Consider the following 16,027-nt stretch of genomic DNA (forward strand, 5'->3'; position numbering starts at 1 on the left):
CAGAAAAGAAAAGCAACCACCAGCTTATTTCACTTTCATTGCCAACATTTAAGTAGTGTAAATGAAACGTAGGTGAGCTAATTACCATTTCAATCGAAACTCCAAAAAATAAGAAAACCAACATTTAGTACAAAAATACTTACACTGGTAGTTACATGCACAACTGCATAACTACTTTACTCACTGAATGATCTTGTTCAAATTACAGTACTGCATTCTTTGATGCAAATCCTACTCCTATCTTTACATGAAACATACCACATTTTCCTTGCACAAAACCAAAAGTTTGGTTCAGTGAAGTCAAGCAACGTAACTAAAGTGTTTAAAATGCCTGTCATTGTGTGAATTCATACCTGTGACCACCATTAGCTTGCTTCAGAATTTCATTTGGTATTCTCTTACATTTTGTATAAAACATTGTGCAAATACAGATCAGTGAAGTTTCGAAACTTCAGTCATTCCAATTTTAGTCTTGATTTTCTTCCTATATTTTCCTCTTTCTGCACTATCACAAAATTGAAGGAATATTATAGTTATGTCACCAATTTATTACACAGCAAGTAACTCTGTAAGTCGACTACATCTGTCAGTCTTCATCTAAAAAAAACGTGACCAGTACACTAATAGAGCTGACTTTCCATAGTGAAAACTAGTATCCATTTGTGTTAACAGCAAAATAACCCAATTAAGTGCCACAGTATAAAGTTGAATAAACTTAACTGCTTTTCAGTATAGCTGAAGCATATACAAAATATATTATTTAAAGTGCAGGTGAAGATAAGATATAACATTACATTATAAATACAACCGTACATCAAGATGCAGAATTCAAGATCAAAGAAAAAAGCCAAGCCCACGCTTAAAACCTGATATGGGCTCTACTGACTCATGTTGACTAGTAATTCAAACAGTACTTCACAAACTATCATTATTTATTATTGTTGTTGCCACTGTTAATAAAGCTTCAAAGCAAGTGTTCTCCTCTGGTGATGTGTTATCTACAATGAGGTTATGGAATTCTGAGATGTGGCTGGTATATGGGGAAGGTTAAATTTCAGCAATTCCCTGGGACTCTCAGGCTTTTTGCAAGCCAACCAGCGCTTGTATTGTAGTTTCGGTATGAACGTATGAGGGCAGATTCTGCTATTAAAAAGGAAGAAATACTTCACTACAGTTGCACTTGAGCATTTGAGCCACTGAAGAACACACCAGCCAACAGCAGCTATCCACACCCACATTGAAAGGCATGTTTTGTAACAGACAGCAAGTACTTATAGTATCACATATAAATGAAAAGTATTATTCTTAAGTTAATGTCTTTATTTGCCCTGTAAATCTGCCTTCTGGTATCACAGAGGTTCATCATGATGAGGAGATAACATTAACAATCAACCCAGACCATCACCATAGGGCAGAATGCTACAATATTATGCAATACATTTTCCCAGGAGGGGAGCAGGCAGGGGAGAAGTCCTTCAAGCCACCTTGTGTGGATCTTTTGGACAGAAGTTAGAAATGAACAGTCAGGAAAAAAAAGTTAAGACCGGCACTGACAGGAATTTGATGGAACTTCATTCAAGTACTCCAAAAAGCTCCACTCACTTTGGTTGCAATAGGTTAAGGTGTTACAGAGACAAAACTCCATTTTAGTTTTGAGTATTCCCAGTGACCAAGTTCTCCAGAGGTACCAAAGATGGATCACACTCTCTTCAAGAGCATCTAAACTGAAGTTAAATTACAAGAGCTCTCCTCCCTTCTCTAATAGTTGACAGAAGACTCTTACCATAAGCAGTCTGCCATTCTGCCCCTGTGATGAGGGGAAGTATCTATTAATGCTAGCAAAAGCACTTATTAGGGCAAAAATTACTTTTTCCTGGTGAAAAAAGCAGGTGGGGGGCAGGGGGGAAGAGGGAGAGTAAAAAAAAAAAACAAACAACAAAAAAAAACAAAACCACAGAAACACCCCACAAAACAACAACAACAACAAACAAACAAACCAACCTTCTGGGTAAGATATCCTTCCATCAATATTACCCTATCTATCACTTCAAAATGGACTGTTAGAAGCTGTATATACCAAATAGAAAGTTTCATTAGTTTTAAAATTAAGAAGCCTCTATTTGTAATTCTTTCATTTCCCCCCTTTTTACTTTCTGCATTGGTACATAACTCACACTACAAATTCTAACCTGTGCTGTTAACGATTTATTAATAAAAGTAGCTTATTTTGCAGGATCAGAGAACTATTCTAAACACAAAAAAACAGCTGTGTTTCAGAGTAACAAGTCTCTGACCATTTATTTCTGAATTTAGTTAAACCATAGATAACTCGATCATCTCACACTATTTTTAAACGGGTCTTTTCCTAGCCATTCAAACATGCTTGATGGAAACAGGATGATCTGTCTGAACTGTTCATCCTTTTAATAACTAAAAGTAAAGTGATAAACCTTCCTTTAGTTCTCCCCCACCAAAAATGGGAAGGGAAATGAGAGGTAACTTGGGCGTGGAAAAACATATATTCATCTCTACTTCCAAGAATTAACAAATTTAACAAATCCCCAAACTTTAAGCAATGGCAAATCTAAAACCCCTATGCACTGCATAAAGCCTACAGCCATAAAACCAGAATTTACGTTCTCAATATGTAGAGATATCTTGATGCATTGCTTACAACCGTCAATGAAATGCACTGCACTAAAAAGATGCCTGTTCATAGGTGGGGAGACTTGAAAGTGTAATGACTTAATCAAACAAATGGACAGTTGCCAGGGACCTTACTCCCCCATCCAGTTCACTTTAATTTCTCAGTAAGAAATCTTCAAAGGCCCTACAAAATCCATTTCAGTATCTCACCCAATACTAAGTTTCCCTAACATTCACTCTGAATTTCTTCAAACTAGTATTTCTTCCCCTTTCTTGAAACAAATATAATCTAGTAGCTATCCTTCTCAAAATGATGCAGAAGAGAATGCATCTCAGGTTTCTTCCCTGTCTTAAATCCAGGAACTCCGTGAATCTTTTAAGGACAGGAGTCTCCAGAGAAGTTCAACAAATTTTTCTGTATCATTCCTGAATAGAGTTTCTAAAACTAACCACAATGGAAAAAATAAGGCTTCAAGTAAGACTTTTGGCAATTACCGTTTCTACAGCATGCGTCAAGTTCTGTATACCAGCACCTACGTAAACTAAGCTACTCCCTAGCCTAGCTACACACCAGGCAGAAGATTAACTATTTCCAGAAATATTTTTTTTTATTTACACATTTACTACCTTGCACAAGACATTTCCCAGCCTTAGTGGTCTCTAGAATAGAATTAAATCAATTAAGACCATGTCTTGACCTTTCTTATTTGTTACTGCTCCTGTCTCAGACTTACCTGAAAACTGGCATGGTAACGGACCATTACTTGATTACTGTATGGTAGCTCATTTGGTTGAAGGCAGAATTTTTACTAAAACTGTTTACATTGTTATATACAATCTGTTCTGATTATAAACTACATCTTATTCATTGATGGCAGCACCCTAAAGACTATCAAGAATGGTATTCTGAATTCACTTTAGCTTACCTCAGGGAGACTATGTCAGATTTCCAAGTATGTACCATAGCAACTCAGTGATAATTGAAGAAAAAAAGTTGAGAACATCATGATTAGCTGAAATCCAGTAGTTTTCCATGGGCTTGAGTTACAGCAATCCCATGCTCTAATCACAGAGCAAGTACTTTAGAGAAATAAAAAAGCTGCGTGTATATACAGACAGCACTTGGTAAAATAAACATAAAGGTGTACATGTAAGAGTTAACGCTTAATCTATTATTCCATTTCTTTTGACTTACCTTCTAAGATCAGTTATTTCGCCATGATGAAATGTCCAATATATTGGGACACTGATGGCAAGTCTGCAGACTTCTCCAAAAGTGGAAGAAAGAGCTACTACCAGTGGAACACCCAAAGGGCACTCTTGGTGCTTTCCCTTTCCTACCTTTCCTCAGTCAAAATGCTGTAACCAATGGCAGGCTGAGCAGACAAAAGCATTCAGTGACCAGAGGAGATTTAAAAAAGGAAAGGAGATGGAAGAGTTACTCCACAGCTGGAAGAAGTGGCTGGAAAAAGGGAACAAAAAGTGACAGGTTGGTTCAGTAGGAACCAGAAAAATCTTTGCAGCAGTGCCTCCTTGAGCCTCCTCACAAGTCAGGATCTAGAAGATGCTACTCTGCTTGAGGTGCAGGTCTTTTATCCTTACTTTTCCTATTTAAGAAGTCAAAGATGCCTCTCTGAAAAATGGGGGGGGGGTCTATAAATGGCAGGGGATAATAATTTGAGCGCTCCTTCCTTACTGCTTCCACATGAGGCATCAAAATGTAAACTCATTTCTCACAGACTGTCAGACTCACTCCAACCCTGAGCTATATTAAATAGAAGACAGCTTAACAACTTAATGGTGAGTCTAAACTACTGAAGCTAAGTCTACAGAACCATCATACTTCTGGACATTATTACTTTTTACACTGTTTTCACTTACTATTAAATCCGCACAACACATTCCATCATCATTTAACTGTCAGTTCCCGTGGGCCTGCTACTGACACTAAAGAAAACACAGCTTTGAAACAGAACATGATAGGGTTTCTAGGTTTATCAATCTGTTACCCAACTGGATGCAGTTACAGGGTATCACCATCTCCTAGGTATTTAAAAAAAAATAAATCTCTACAGCATTGCAACACTCAGCAATCCCAGACAGAATGCTTGCAGCAGCTTAAGTTCATTTTCTATCCACACCTCTAGGGTGGCACCTGTTCAGAGATCTCCCTCCTGACCTTCAGAAGTGAGACTTGCTAAGCTTGTTATTCTAGGAAACAGCTGAGGACACAATCTTCATCCTAAACAATTTGCCACTGATTATTCTTGATATGCATAGCTGCAAACATGCATGCTATCTTAGATAACAGAAACCATCCAAGCAGGATTACAAGTAGCTACATGTTGGCTAACTTACATTCTAATAAAGTCATTCAAGTATTTCTGTCCTGAAGAGTATGATAGAGAGATTTTAAGAGCAGAAGAGTTTTTACGCAAGATTGATATTCCCCCCCCCTTCCAGTAAAACTTCTTTTGGAAGTTAAGTGCAGATTCTGTCATTTCATTTCCTATTTACCTAAAATAATCTTACCAGTTATATTTACATAGAGTTGAATATTTATATGCAGTGCAATGTTCTAACATAATGAGAAAAACCCATGAGATAAAATACTGGGTAAAGATGTACTAGTGAATAAAATCAGAAGGTATGAAAGCTAACACACAAATTCAAACTTAGTAGTTTAGAAAGCAGATTTCGTAGAGAAATAAAGATACAGAAAGACATCTGCTAGCTGATAATATGAGCACACATGAAGCACATAGCTTAAGCACTTTAAGTCCACTGCTTTTAATTTTAAGAAGATGTTTTTTTTGAGAACAAAACTATCCCTATTGAAGTTTGTCGGCCAAGGAGCAAAGCTCTAAAGCATAAACACCAATTTTAGGAGTACAGTTGGAAACCCTGTGTCTCAGCTGGCCACTCTCCCCAGTCCACTGAACCAGGCATCTCCTAGACAAAAATCAAGTGAAGCACTAAATGCCTCCCCCCCCTCCCCCCCCGGGCTACACATATTCCAACTCACTGTATTTAAACCAAAACGCAAGACATGTAACCAACAGATCCAGCCTCTAAAATACTTCCCTTAGTAAACCTCATGGAAATAATTCACAGAAGTTTCACGGAAGCCAACCAGTCAGTCCCATTTGATGAGCGCTAAATCAACCTATTTAAACAGACTAACTTCTTAAGAGCATGTTTGAGTGCACATGGAACTGAAACACGGACACAACAACTTTCAGAGTACTCCAGTAACAGCAAATCTGCTCTATGTTCTGACAGACTCACAGAACATAGAAGACAAAGCCACTTCATGAATTGAGTACTATGTTGTGTGCACAATAACAAAAGTACTTAAAAATATATTCCATAAAGAGTACATCTAGTATTTGGTATCAAACAGAAGACAACAATATAAAGTCTTCTATCCAAGCTCAGCTACATCAGATCACCTCAGCCAGCACAGCAGCATGCTCAGAATGTCACCTTTGAAATTCAACATATCAAATACAGTATCTGTGCAGGTAGCCTCCTTCAGTTTCCTTATCTATTCAAATAGAGTCAACAACTGTTGAAGGCAATGCAAAGGATTACAGAGAACCAAGAATCAAAAATCCTCACACTTAAGAACTCTAAAATTTTGTGGTCCACTCATGCCATCCAAAACTGCCCCAGAAAGCTCAAATAATGTATGACTGGTAGCTGCTCAAAATAATTATGAAAAAAAGGTATCTTCAGAGAAAACCAGTATTAAAGCCAATCAACAAACACCGCTTCGCAAAAAATGCTTTGCCAAATTGTACAGTGAGCATGGATTAAGACCCTATGTCACATTTTCACAGTATGCAAGCTCTCCCTGTTATAAAAGTTCATCTGCTCAAGGAAAAGCATTGTAAAAAAGAAGCAGAATATTTAAGAGCCAATTATTTACTGAACTTTAGTCCACACTGGGTGTCAGTTAAAGCACTTCTACCTAGCAGGTGAATCCCACGGTCACTCTGCAACATATTACAGCTTTACAAAGTGCATGCTTGATAATAAAGACATTGTCAAAAATTTGTTCATTAACTACAGGGAAAAAAAGGTTACCTGCAGTCTCCTATCAATAGCAGTAGTGAGACTTGATGCAGCTTTTTGCAGCTACTTATTGATAAAACACTACTTTTGGCACTTTGACATAACCAGGCAAAAAACCTCAAGGGGAAGCTTACCTTATAGCATCTTCATGACTCTGGCACAGTGTCCTTTTTTGAAAGCACTGACAGGCTCTTTAGCTGTCAAGTTATTTAAAGCAATAATGACCAAATCTTGGTGCCCACTGGACTTGCCACATGTACACTATTTGCCTTTTTATACAGAACCAAGGAGAATTCTTTTATCCTTCCCTCCCCATACAAACCCAAGAAAAATAGGATAAGCAAGATTTTTTTAAACTCCTTCCCCTACAAAAACCACCTACTGCTGTATTTCTAAAGTTCCAGAGCAGAGCTGGATGCCTGCTTTTTTTAATACATAGGGGTATGTCCTTGTGGTGTTGCAGGAGAGCAAGCAAGGACATTCTGGTGAATAAGAAAACAAAGAGAAGGAAAACATTTAACGGTCACCAAGGATTACTACAAACAATCACTATCACTGATTATTTTAATACAGTGGAAGCAAAGCTTACATTTCATCATTAGTTAGAAGATATCCGAGTTTCTGACTATTGTAACTCAAACCTCTACAAGATTTCATGCAGACTGATCTGAAAATATAATAGTCTATTACATTTTGGAGCATGGCAGAAGAAAGTAAGTACTTTTGAGTCCAACATTTTCATTAGTGAAGCTCATATTTTCAAACTATCTCAGATTTTCTAGAGCCTAGCAATATTCAGCAAGTGCATGTTTTAATAGTCACAAGGAAAATCATACGACAAGTCTTTTTATTTGTATGATTCACAAAGAAGCAATTTTCCAAGCATTTCCAGTGACAGTTCTCCTATTACAAGCATTATGTACAGAACATACATTCCAACAAACATGTTTGAACTTAAAACATTACAGTATTAAAAAAAGTTTAGGTAAAAATCTAAGGAAACCTGTAGCTAAGTCGCGAAACACCTGAAAGGAGTTCTCAACATATCTTTAATTTAGTAATAAGCAAGTATTATCATGCGTTCAAGTACCACTTGAAAATTGAACTCTTCACTCAAGTTGCATGGGCAACTTTCCCAAGTGAAAGTCATCCACTGATCAAGGAGAAAGGGTGGAAATGGGTGTGGATGGGTGATTAAGAGGCCAAATCAAGAAAAAAATTAGAAAGCACAAGTTACTAGAAATGTGTTAAGTAAAAAGACTGACAATACAGTTAAATGCTACACAGATGTAGTCCCTTTATTTTTCTGCATGCATCCGGGTCTCAAGAATACAGTTTTAAACTAACCGACACCAGAACACTCTATATAAACTGGCAGGTGGAAGAGCTATGATACGTAACCAAGTTTTAAAACTTCACATCCCTTCATTTTAGAAATGTACACATTTTGCACCACTGGTGAAGCAGTAAAGTCAACTCATCTAAACTACATAGTTATGATTTAAAAGAAATTAATAGGTATACATAGCTGAGTTTTAGCAGTTTCAATGTCCTATTAAGCTAGTATTTCAGCATTGAATAGAGGCTGGTTTAGTTTAGTTCATTACATCTTCCATAACAAGTTGTATTTTAAACAACAGGAGGTTTGAAACAAATTCTCAATGAAGTTAAGGAGACACAGGTTGGACAGCTGTATGCCAACACACCTCTGCACCCAGGCAAACCCTTAACTAACCATTTGGTATAAGGCCATTCAAAAAAAAATCAGGTTTAAGTTTTCAAAATCTCAAACTTCACACTGACTGAATGCCTCTAACTTTCAACACCTGTATTTAAATACAACACTTTTAGAGTCTGTGGGCTAAATATAAATGGTTTTACTTTGCAAAAGCTTTATTTTCTACCTTACCACAAAGTTACTAGAATATTTCATAGAAAGGTTTTACTGTTGGTGCTCTCGGTGATGAGATCCATCATTTATAAGTAGTCATTCACAATAAACTATCTGCAACTACAAAAAGGCAATCCTATTTATACTACAATTTTTCAAACTGCTACACACCTTCAAAGCTGTTAGACTGCATGAAGTAAAACACAATTCACTTGAGCCTTCCTAATTCATATTCAAGGAAAAATGAAAATATTTTGTAAGATCACACTCAGACTGATTAACAGAAATCTGTGGACTAAATTTACAGCCTGTCAACTATCCCTCTTTGGCAGGAAGCATTAGGTGTCTCACAGGAAACCACCAAAATCCTAAATTATGGACTGGTTTGACCCTATAGTAAGTTTCCATTCAGCCTCCTCAGTTAGTGATGGATTTGTGCCTCAAAGCATAGGGATTTAGAATCAATTCCACATATAAATACCAACACTCTCCTTCATGAGTAATAGCAGCTGTTATAAAAATCTTTATAAACCTTTTTGTCTAAAGTCTGGTGTGACTAAGATCCATGAAGCAAGAGAGGAAGTAATTTTTAGACCTCATTATCATAGATATGGTTAACAGTTCTACACTGTAAGGACTTTTAGCCCACATTATTAACACAGCTCAGCCTGTACATTCCAAGACCTTCGTTTTACAAAAGAGTACTGTGGGATCTTTACCAATGACAAGATGAACCTGCCCAAGTGGACCGAAATGTGGGCTGCTCCCCAAAAGAATGGCCTCAGCATCCCTCCACCAAGACATACTGATTTTTTTTTTGCCAAATAATTTTCAGCTGGATGAGTTCCCAGATCCTATTCCTTGCACGGTTTTAAGACTACTAGTGCTAGCACAAAGATGATGCTGGAAATGCAGACAGGCCTGTTCCTCTCTGCAGTAGTACACACTTTGGTAAGTCTAAATTACGCATCAGCCTGCAGCTTAAGAGTGGCAGCATTAGACTGCAAAGACTAGAAACTGCCTGTGAAGTTACGGCAGATTCAGTGGTGATATGACTCTTCTTTAAATAACAGAATTTCCTGGACTAAAAATCACAACAAAAAATGTGGTGTTAAGAACAGAATTTTAAATTCAGAATTTCGGTTGCAGTTCTAGAGCACTTGCAAATGCAACCCTAATGCTAACCTTTTGGGAGCATTCACTAAAATTGAATCACTACAGGGTACACCTCCAGTAGCAACCCTTCATTCCCTGAAAAAATTACAGGCCAGCACAGAAGCAGAACATTTACTCATAAAACAATATTCAGAACAGGTTAAGGAAACCTGCTTTTACCTTTGCTGTCAAACTTACAATGTTTCTACATACAGCTAGCAATTATTTATCAAGTTCCAATTTTTCTTCCTGCTTCTCCTCAGTTATACATACAGCAGAGACTTCTGAAGTACAAAGAGACAAGTGAAGCTTACAAATTATACCTCAGCGGCTCACACCAAATATCTAACTTGTTACCATCACACATTAAATGCAAGGCAAAACAAGTCTTGCAACAGGAATTATGTTTTCCCCACATCGAATAATAGCGAAATTCCACAAAAGTAGAGAAAGCAGACAACACCATTACACATGAAACAGAACACTTCTCTGGCATATTTTGTAGTTTCAAGTGCAACTTGAAATTTTACTTTTTCTCAAATAAATCTCCTGAGGCAGTTTGGCATTATTTTTGTAAAAAATATACCAAAGCTGCATTAGAAACTCAGAATCAACTACCACTGTGCTCCCAGTATGATTCCATTGTTTAAGCTTCAAAGTGCATTAACAGTTACCACCAGTTTGAGTGAGTGATTACAAGCAACATTTTCACACTTATACCGGGCATCAGAGCAAATACTTCATAGAAACTGTATGCACTGCATTTTAGTGTATTCTAGCTAGCACCAGTTTTATGGCTGTCTTTCACCAGTTACATTTCACTATAAGCGCATGAATAAAATACTTTAAACAAATACCTTTTCAAATATCACTAACCTTCCATGAGCATGAAAATCTAGGTGCAAGAACTGATCTTCATGTGATACTGCTCTTTTGGCACGCTGGTGTTTTTGGTGTAACAAATCCACATCATAAGATAATCCTTCATAATGTCTAATGTACTTATTTAGGGGATTTCCATACTGGCCTGAAAAGAGAAAAAAAAAAAGTAAAGTTTAGCATGCCTGAGAAATTATTACAGTTTACAATCACAACACCAGGTACAGCAGAACTGTGGTGTAAAACAGTGGGTGAATAAAACCCAACTTCCCTATTACATGCATGTCAGATTCCTTTTTTTCTTCTCTGTACCCTTGAAATTTATTATACCCTGGTCCCACAGACTGAAAGCACACTTGCAGTTAGAGTGAGTTACATGGACCTTGGAAGGCAACTTCTACCAAGTTCAACCAAAACTAGTTCTTTTACTCCAAAATTAATTTACAATGCAACCTACATCACTGTAGACAAAAAAGCTTGAAAGAGGTTTCAGAAATGCACTTGTGACACAAACACAAGCAGTGCAACAGCTGAACATCTTGCTTCTAGTTCCCTACAAGAATTATAGTTCCAGGTTCACTCTGCACTCATGACACCAAAGTATCTGCTCAGAATGTTTACATTCCACATGCCAAATATCCAGAAAAATTAAGAGCAAATCATGCCACCTAGCAACACAACATTTTGTATGAAAAGGGATGTTCTATCACATGGAGTTGTTTTATTAAAGATGTTATCTCCAAAAAGGTAGATCCAGCTCAGTCTAGTTTGGATACTTCCTGATAAGGTAGTATTTTTTTGCATTAAGAGTGCATGACAGGAAACAGGGAAAGATTTTGGTCCTCCTATCCTGATGAAGGAAGAGACATGCAGAAATAACCAGAGACACTAACATCTGAGAGCTGTTCAAAGACGTATGACATGCATACAGAGGATCACCATCTCAGCTCTATATTTATACTAGACAGGAGATACTTTACCAAAAGCAGTATTTTTCACTCCAAGTTGCTGGAATTTTCTAAAAAGCAAACTGCACTGCCCAGACACCTGTCAAACATACCCCTCAGATGTACTTCTGCATACCGAACAGCCAACAGGCCAGTAATCACAAGAACTGAAACCATAAAAAAGTTAGCATACATTACTTTCCTCCAGACAAGGAACCACTATATGCATTACAGATATTTGGTTAATTCCGATTCTGGTCACTTCTTCCAAATATGTACACAGTTTCCACACAGGATTCACCTTCTTATTAGTTAATCTAAGTCAAGCAACCATAGAAGTATATGCACAATAAATGGACAGTACAGCATGTATTTTACAATAAGTATATCTTTATATCCTGACTGCTACCAAGCTTTCCAACCCCTGCCTCTGCACATTCAACACTTCACAAGTCTTATGACACTTTGATATCAAACACTAGCACTAGACCATTATGCATGAAAAATATTTCATCCACCTGCCAAAAGTAAAAACAGACACTGTAGAAGGAATTACTAAGGTGATGTGATTCAGTAACTGTGATCACACCAAAAAAAGACAGAAGTTCCAACAGCATAAAATAATGTGCAGAAATAGGGGAAAAATACCTCAACAGAAAGAAAACCACTACCACTAAAGCCTCCTCCCAGCCACACCCAATACAACAGAAAACCAACCAACCCAAACCACCTGCAAAACAACTCATGGAGCAAATTGTCTTTGCAATGCAGATAATGCACACAGTATGTTTAACATACACAGTGAAAGGCAGTTTTTAAACAGTTTAAAATATCAAATTATAAGGGAATTAGATATCAATATGCATATGGTACAGTCAAGAGTGAGATCATTTCAGTGGTTCTGGTTTCAAAAGCAGATTATGACCCAAATTATGTCCTGCTTCTAGATGTACTAATTATTAAAGCCAGCAAAGAATTAAAGATACTAAGTTATGTATAATGTTTCAAAACTCCAAGAAGTGCGTGTTTTGATACGTAACTTATCAGTAGGCTAGAATGAAATCATTAGCACCGTTTGAAACAAAGCCTTGCAGCATTCTTTTATACACTTTGTGCAACAAATATACAACCAATTCTTCTCTTGTCACTCCATTCAAGCAATTGTTTCTGAAGAGCAAATTCATTACAGAAACTACTTCGCGTATCAAACCACTTAAAGGTAAACACCATCTTAGTGCTATTATACAAAAAAAAGTTGAGTTTTCTTTTAAGCAACCTGACAGCAATATATTGCCAAATGTATTTGTAGAAGGAACGTTTCAGCACTGTCAATATTTAGTAAAAATTGCTATACAAGTTCTTCCCTACATGACCCCTTCAAAAAAGCATATCCCAAAACTTCAGATGTTTCAGTGAACTACTGCTTTTTACTTAAAGAAGTTGGACACACGTTTCTAGTTCACCAAGATGCAATGTGATGATACAAAGACAAACTTAGTGCAGTATATATAGCATCACTTGTACTAGCTATAACACAATCTTTCACAAGAAAGACAAATTCAACTGTCAGCCACATAAAACCTAAGTTGTCTATTGAAAGCTGTGGTACACAAACACAATCTTATCTACACTAATGACATGAAATGAGAACACAAAGTGCAAGTTGCTAGTTTTCCAGTTCTAGGTTGAATCAGTAATCTTCAAACATATCCTCATGAAGAGTATAAGATTTATTTTAAGGTTTGGTTTTTTTTTTCCATATCATAGGAACTGCATTTCATAGTACTTGATGGCCAATAAGCTCTACAAGCAACACACAAATTACTAAGTAAATTAATATTTTCAAATACATTGCTTGCATTTAACAACATGCATAAGATACTGCTATACCTTTTTAAAATTCAAGTAATTATATACTACAAAAAAATCCCATTCAAATTTCCTTGCAGTACTGTAGGCTTATGTAAATGTTGACTCTTTACTGCTGAGTGCAAATTCAGTCCAGTGAAAAACCAACTTAATTCTAATTTCCTCTCACTCTTAGTCCCAAAATCCATCCTCATCCAGCTTTCCTGAAACCTCTTAAGTATCCTAAACATTTATGAAAAAAATCTAATCAAAATAAGATGCAGGACAAATCCAAAGTTTCAGCAACCAGCATGAGGAATTTGCAGCATGAAGGATGTTGCACCTGTCTGATGTTTCTCTAACTACTTTCAACATAATCCCAGAAGCAGAAAAGCCTCCCATGGCCCAAGAACTTCTATAAACCAAACAAGATTAATCTGAGTCCCCCTGTTACAGCAAACTGATGCACAATATACATTAACTGGACTTCAGATACATGCTTTCCACATATCCAGATATGTGACCCAAAGTGCCAACATAAACTTCAAAATTAACTGATAAACATTAAAACTTAGCTGAAGTTTTAATTTAAAACATTAACCTAAACCTAGAATATGATACTAATAACTCAGTTTAAAAACTTTATCAGAACTCAGGAGTCAGTATGCTGCAGAACAGGTTAAATTATCTCCAACTTTTTTATGGTAGGAGGCTTCTAACAAGTCATTCCTTATATTGTTATAGGCCATTCTTTTCTCAGTATTGTGAGGTACTCCTTGAACAGCTTCACGCACCTAGGAAAAAAGTTTTAAAGCATGAAAATTTACTGATGACCCAATAATACTTCGCACCCAATCCAGGTCTCATGACCATGTGGAAAACTGAGAGACTACACTCAACTGAGTCACAAATAGTTGTTCAGTGCTAACTACTGTTACAAGGCAGCAAAAGACTATTGACATTAAGCAGCCTTATAACTGTTCTTTCTACTATACAAAAGGAGAGTGTTTTAAGCAAAACACCTTTTTCTTAACCAGAATTTATATACTTTATGTGATCATGTAGGGAAACAATGCTATTTCTTTTCCCTTCCTCTTAAAAGAAATCCTTATCTTTTAACTACACTTAACACAAACACTCTTGCTGCTCTCCTCTTGCTAAACAAAAGCAGCTATGTATCACCTAGAGCATATGCTATTTTAGTGCTTTTTAGAAAAGGGATTTCAGACAGGGTTGAAATCAAGGCTTCAAATGAACATTAACTTCCAGAAGGATGTATAATGTTAACATTGCTATAGCAGTTAAAGTCTGCAACTGATACACAATCTCCTGCATAATATTCAACATTCATAATCATCTCAAAAGATTATGGAGGAAGTCCTTACAGAAGCTAGCTTCATGCACATAAAGACAACTGGTAAAGAACTACTGAATGTTTACCAATGTAAACATAAAAAAAACCATTAAAGTTTGTACATACTGTGGTAAAAAATAACATTTACCTTCCCAGAAAAGGATAAATCAAGTATGCGCTGTTCTAAAAGATGAGGTTTACACTAAACAATTAAGATTTGCATGACAAAGGCAAATAGTTCAAATATAACTCAAGTTTGTTAGTGAAAAATAAAGCCCAGAACACAACCTGACAGACTATCAAAAATTGTTCAGCAGCCAGGCTAACCTACCAGACAACTCTTTTTACTTTGTCATAATTAATTTGCAGATTGGAAATGCCACCATATGATAAATCTCTAAGAGTTTATTATAATTCTAATTAAAATAATCAAAGCAAGATGCACTTCTTCAAGCAGTTTTCAATGTCAAGTTTATTCCTCTTAAAAAAAAAAAAGTTTCCTTTACATGGAACATTAAAGAGCGTACATAGCATTCAGATTTAGCCCTTCCATGCTTAAGTATACTGAAAGCCAGTAATCCTACCATATACCTCCAGACTTAAATCTCGCTGAAGAATTTATTCAGGCTGTAGTTTCATAGCTGCTAGCAGACAGACGGGTCCCACTGCCCTTTTTCCTCTACTCCATTTCTATTCTTCCCTTGTGCTGGCACTAAAACAGATTTGGCTGAAAAACCACACTTCTGGTCAAGTTAGCCTTTAGTGGAAGAAAAACATGCAACCAGAAAGTCCAAGTCAGGATCATTTCCCTTCACTGAAAACTCACATTTAGGGCACAGTTAGACAGTACAGCACCATTCGTGTAAGCAGATGGCCTCTTTTTGTTTTACCCTCTTCCTCTCCAAGGAAGAGTCTCAGCTCTTTCCACTGGGCTTGGGTCTGCACAATAAACTGTTACATGTCTGGCAGGAAATGATTAATTTATTTTGTTTAAATCAGCAGCTGAATTGGCTCCCACATGCCATCAAACAAGAAGCAGTGAAGAAGGAGAGGTGGGAATGAACTGCCAGGCAGGACCACCAGACAGCAGTAATTCATTACAGTGGCTCTGCCATACTGCATAACTGAACATCTAGATTCTTTTAAAAGCAAAAATAAACTGCAGTCTTAGGGTTTTCGACAACCATGTTCTGAAGTTACTAAACACCTGATTTTATTTACTTTTAATTA

At 36.7% G+C, this 16,027-nt stretch overlaps 1 protein-coding gene across 2 annotated transcripts in view; it reads right to left on the reverse strand.

The window, feature by feature from the left end:
- Positions 1-16,027, reverse strand: part of ADAM10 (ADAM metallopeptidase domain 10) — a 42,156-nt gene that overhangs the window by 23,129 nt on the left and 3,000 nt on the right. Inside the window, exon 2 of one of the 2 annotated variants that reach the window (XM_061447068.1) lies at positions 10,646-10,796. In XM_061447068.1, coding sequence (XP_061303052.1) covers positions 10,646-10,796 — 151 coding nt within the window. Of the gene's footprint in view, positions 1-3,841; positions 4,044-10,645; positions 10,797-16,027 lie in introns of those variants that run through there. The other variant, XM_061447069.1, reaches the window with a different exon arrangement.

Source organism: Pezoporus flaviventris, unplaced genomic scaffold (assembly GCF_033815535.1).
Source record: "Pezoporus flaviventris isolate CSIRO_AGI_PZ_B2104156 unplaced genomic scaffold, CSIRO_AGI_Pfla_v1 ptg000006l, whole genome shotgun sequence".
Classification (NCBI taxonomy): domain Eukaryota; kingdom Metazoa; phylum Chordata; class Aves; order Psittaciformes; family Psittacidae; genus Pezoporus; species Pezoporus flaviventris.